Source organism: Petaurus breviceps, unplaced genomic scaffold, assembly GCF_028583685.1.
Source record: "Petaurus breviceps papuanus isolate PSGF00001 unplaced genomic scaffold, PetGlider_PUasm1.0 90537, whole genome shotgun sequence".
Taxonomy (NCBI): domain Eukaryota; kingdom Metazoa; phylum Chordata; class Mammalia; order Diprotodontia; family Petauridae; genus Petaurus; species Petaurus breviceps.
Window position 1 is genome coordinate 1,054,174 of NW_027187271.1, and position 2,663 is coordinate 1,056,836.

The following is a 2,663-nucleotide window of genomic DNA, read 5'->3' on the forward strand; positions in this document are numbered from 1 at the left end:
TGCACCTTTAAGCCCAAGATGGGAGATGGTGTAGGGGGTAGGAGGAGTTGGGGGCTGGGGGCTAAGGGCTGAGCTGAGACTAGGACCCTGTAACTGGGCATGTCCAGGGTCAGAGGCCTGGAAAGGATGGGGAAGGGATAAGATGTGATATCTAAGACGAAAAACAGTCCCAGGCCTGCGTTAGCCCTCTGGAGAGTTGCCTGGACTCATTAGCTGGAGTTTCTAACTAGATTAGGCCAGGGCGGGGGTGGCAGGGAGCTCAGCCTGGAGCCGGAATGTCCAGGAAGAGAAGGTTGGAAGGGACCGACCAGCTTAGAGGGTTTTCGGGCTGGAGAATCAGGAGGCAGAGAACAAGGCTTCCCTTAGACCCTTCTGCCCTGGGTCCACACAGTCTTGCCTCCTTCACCTACCTCCGGTTCTCCCGCCACCATAGTATTCCCCTTGAGGGCTCTGAGACTGTCAAAAAGAAGAGTGAGGTGGACTCGGGAATGGTAGCCTAGGAGTGAAGGGACACCTGCCGTATGTGTGGGTGGATGATCGAACCGTCCCACCCCAGAGCCCCTCTCACACGGGGCTCGGGAACACGTTGGACCCACAGGGACTAAAACACCAAGGTATTCTCCCCCTGCAACACACGTGATCTGCGTGCTGCCCCATGCTGAGATATGTGGGGGGGGGGGTTGGAGTGGATTAGTGATGGCATGACAAATGAGGAGACGTCACCTAGTCTCCAGTGCGACCCCCGGGGCTATAGGAGCTTCCACTTCCTCCCTCCCCCCACGTTGGGGGGGTGGGGGCTGGGGGAATATATAGTGGCTTCTATTGGTTGAAAAATGCGGGGAGGTTGTGGGAGAAGGGGAGGGAGGAAGAGAGTCTGGGGGCGAGAGAGATGAACCGGGGAGTGAGGGAAGAGAAGTGGTCACGATCTCGAAGGGACGGATCCCACCAACTGCCGTTGGCATTGGCCAATGAGTACCCATTCTGGTGATGTCATGGACCAGCCGGTTTCTGATTGGTGACCAGGGTCCGAGAACATTCCCTCCCCTCCCTCCAACACACACGTTCTTGGGGAACCCAAGCCAGCAGTCTCAGGAGCTTCCTGAGGTTTCCAATGTTGGGTGGGGTTGAGACCCCACACACACACCTCACTCCCATCCTGGTCCTACTAAGCAGTCCTCGTACCTCTATTTCTGGTTCTTCTCCAATGTACACCCACATCCCTCCTCCTGGGGTTTCCTCAGCCCAATCTTTCAAGAGTCTACTCCATCCTTCAGATATTCCAGTCCAAGCTCCCTCTCCTCCACATACACACCATCTCATCCTAGGGAAGCTGAGAATTAGGGGGTTGGGATAGAAAGGCCTGCACTCCTGCTGACCCAGCTAGGAAAATATAGGTTGTGTGGGTAGACATAATCGGTAGGCAGACGTCTCCCAGTTCTGAGTTTTTCCACTATCCAGACTGGACTCGGGTTGCTCTATCCCAATGTCAAGTGCCTTGTGTTTGTGTTGCAGGAAGGTGGGGGTGGAACTGTCTAACACTGTTTCTGTGTGTCTATCATTGTTTCTGCATCTCTGCCACACTATGTGTCAATAAGTGCATGGCTGACACACGGCCCCCCCCTCCCCCAACTCTGTGTCCGTATGTGCCCATGCGAGTCTATCACTGAATATTATCTTTATTAGTGTATATGTGTTCTAATGTTTGTGTCGGTGTCACGTCTATCTCTATAATTGGGTCTACCCCTCCTTGTGTGTCAGTGTCTCTGTCACTGTAAGTGTGTCTAAGTATGTCTCTCGGCTTCTCACAGAGGGGAGGGGTGGGGGGAGAGATGGGCGGGGGAGCCGGAGCCCAAGCGGCCCCGGAGGGGGTGTGTGTGCCAGAGGCTGGGGGCGGGGAGGAGGCGGCGGCGGCTGTCAGAGCCGGCTTAGCCTGCGTTAGGGAAGCTCCTCCGCCTCCTGCTCCCGGCCTGCCCGGCCCAGGTAAGACCCCGGCCCCCCCCCCCCCCCCAGTCTGGTCTCCCCCCTCATCTCCCATCCGGAGATTCTGAAACATCTGAGAAGGCGCAACCCAGCTGTATGCGCGCATCCTTAGGCCCCCACAGACCCCTTACACATCCCCCACCAACCCTTCACATCAACACACGGCCCCCCCTCCCCCAACTCACACAACACCTCTCCACCCGCCACCCCAGGCCTATAAGCCCTTCTCTGCCTATCACAGAGAATCCCAGACACATTTTTGGTCCTCACCTTGGGCAAAGAGGGAGTAGATTCAGCGCCCCTCCCTGCCTTCCAAAGACCCGCACATACACTTCACCTTCGCTCCCAGGCGGACGCTCTAGTCTTTCCATTGCCCCTGCAATCCTTGAGAAACCGCCACCTCCCAGGGCCAGAGCATTTTATCTCATGTCTATTAGGTCCCTGGGGTGGGGCCGGGACTACAATGAAGGCTCCGGGGACCCCCAAACCCAAAATCTCCAGCTTCCTTTCCCCCAGTCTCCTGATCCCTCCAGGCTTCCCTGTGTCCCCGCCCCCAAGGGAAATCCATCTCTATTTTACTGCTAGGGGGGTTTGGGGAGGGGAGAGTGTCAGCGGAAGCCCTGGGTTATAATTAGCCCCTTTCCTAGTGTTTCCTAGTTAATCCTCTTCTCTGGCTTACCCCC

General features: G+C 56.6%; 1 protein-coding gene and 1 long non-coding RNA gene across 5 annotated transcripts in view; one reads left to right on the forward strand and one right to left on the reverse strand.

Moving 5' to 3' along the window:
- LOC138142216 (uncharacterized) overlaps positions 1 to 2,663 on the reverse strand; it is a 3,451-nt gene extending 788 nt beyond the window's left edge. The window contains exons 1-2 of the long non-coding RNA XR_011163382.1: positions 2,251 to 2,663; positions 1,183 to 1,321 (exon numbers count right to left, since the gene is read on the reverse strand). This is a non-coding gene — a long non-coding RNA (uncharacterized lncRNA). The remainder of the gene's footprint in view (positions 1 to 1,182; positions 1,322 to 2,250) is intronic.
- The window catches only part of ACHE (acetylcholinesterase (Yt blood group)), a 10,006-nt gene continuing 9,157 nt past the window's right edge, over positions 1,815 to 2,663 (forward strand). For 3 of the 4 annotated variants that reach the window (XM_069063243.1, XM_069063241.1, XM_069063242.1), the window contains exon 1: positions 1,883 to 1,980. Coding sequence is in view for 1 of the 4 variants with exons in the window: in XM_069063244.1 (XP_068919345.1) it covers positions 1,830 to 1,980 (151 nt within the window). In the remaining 3 variants the exon portion in view is untranslated. Of the gene's footprint in view, positions 1,981 to 2,663 lie in introns of all 4 variants that reach the window. The other variant, XM_069063244.1, reaches the window with a different exon arrangement.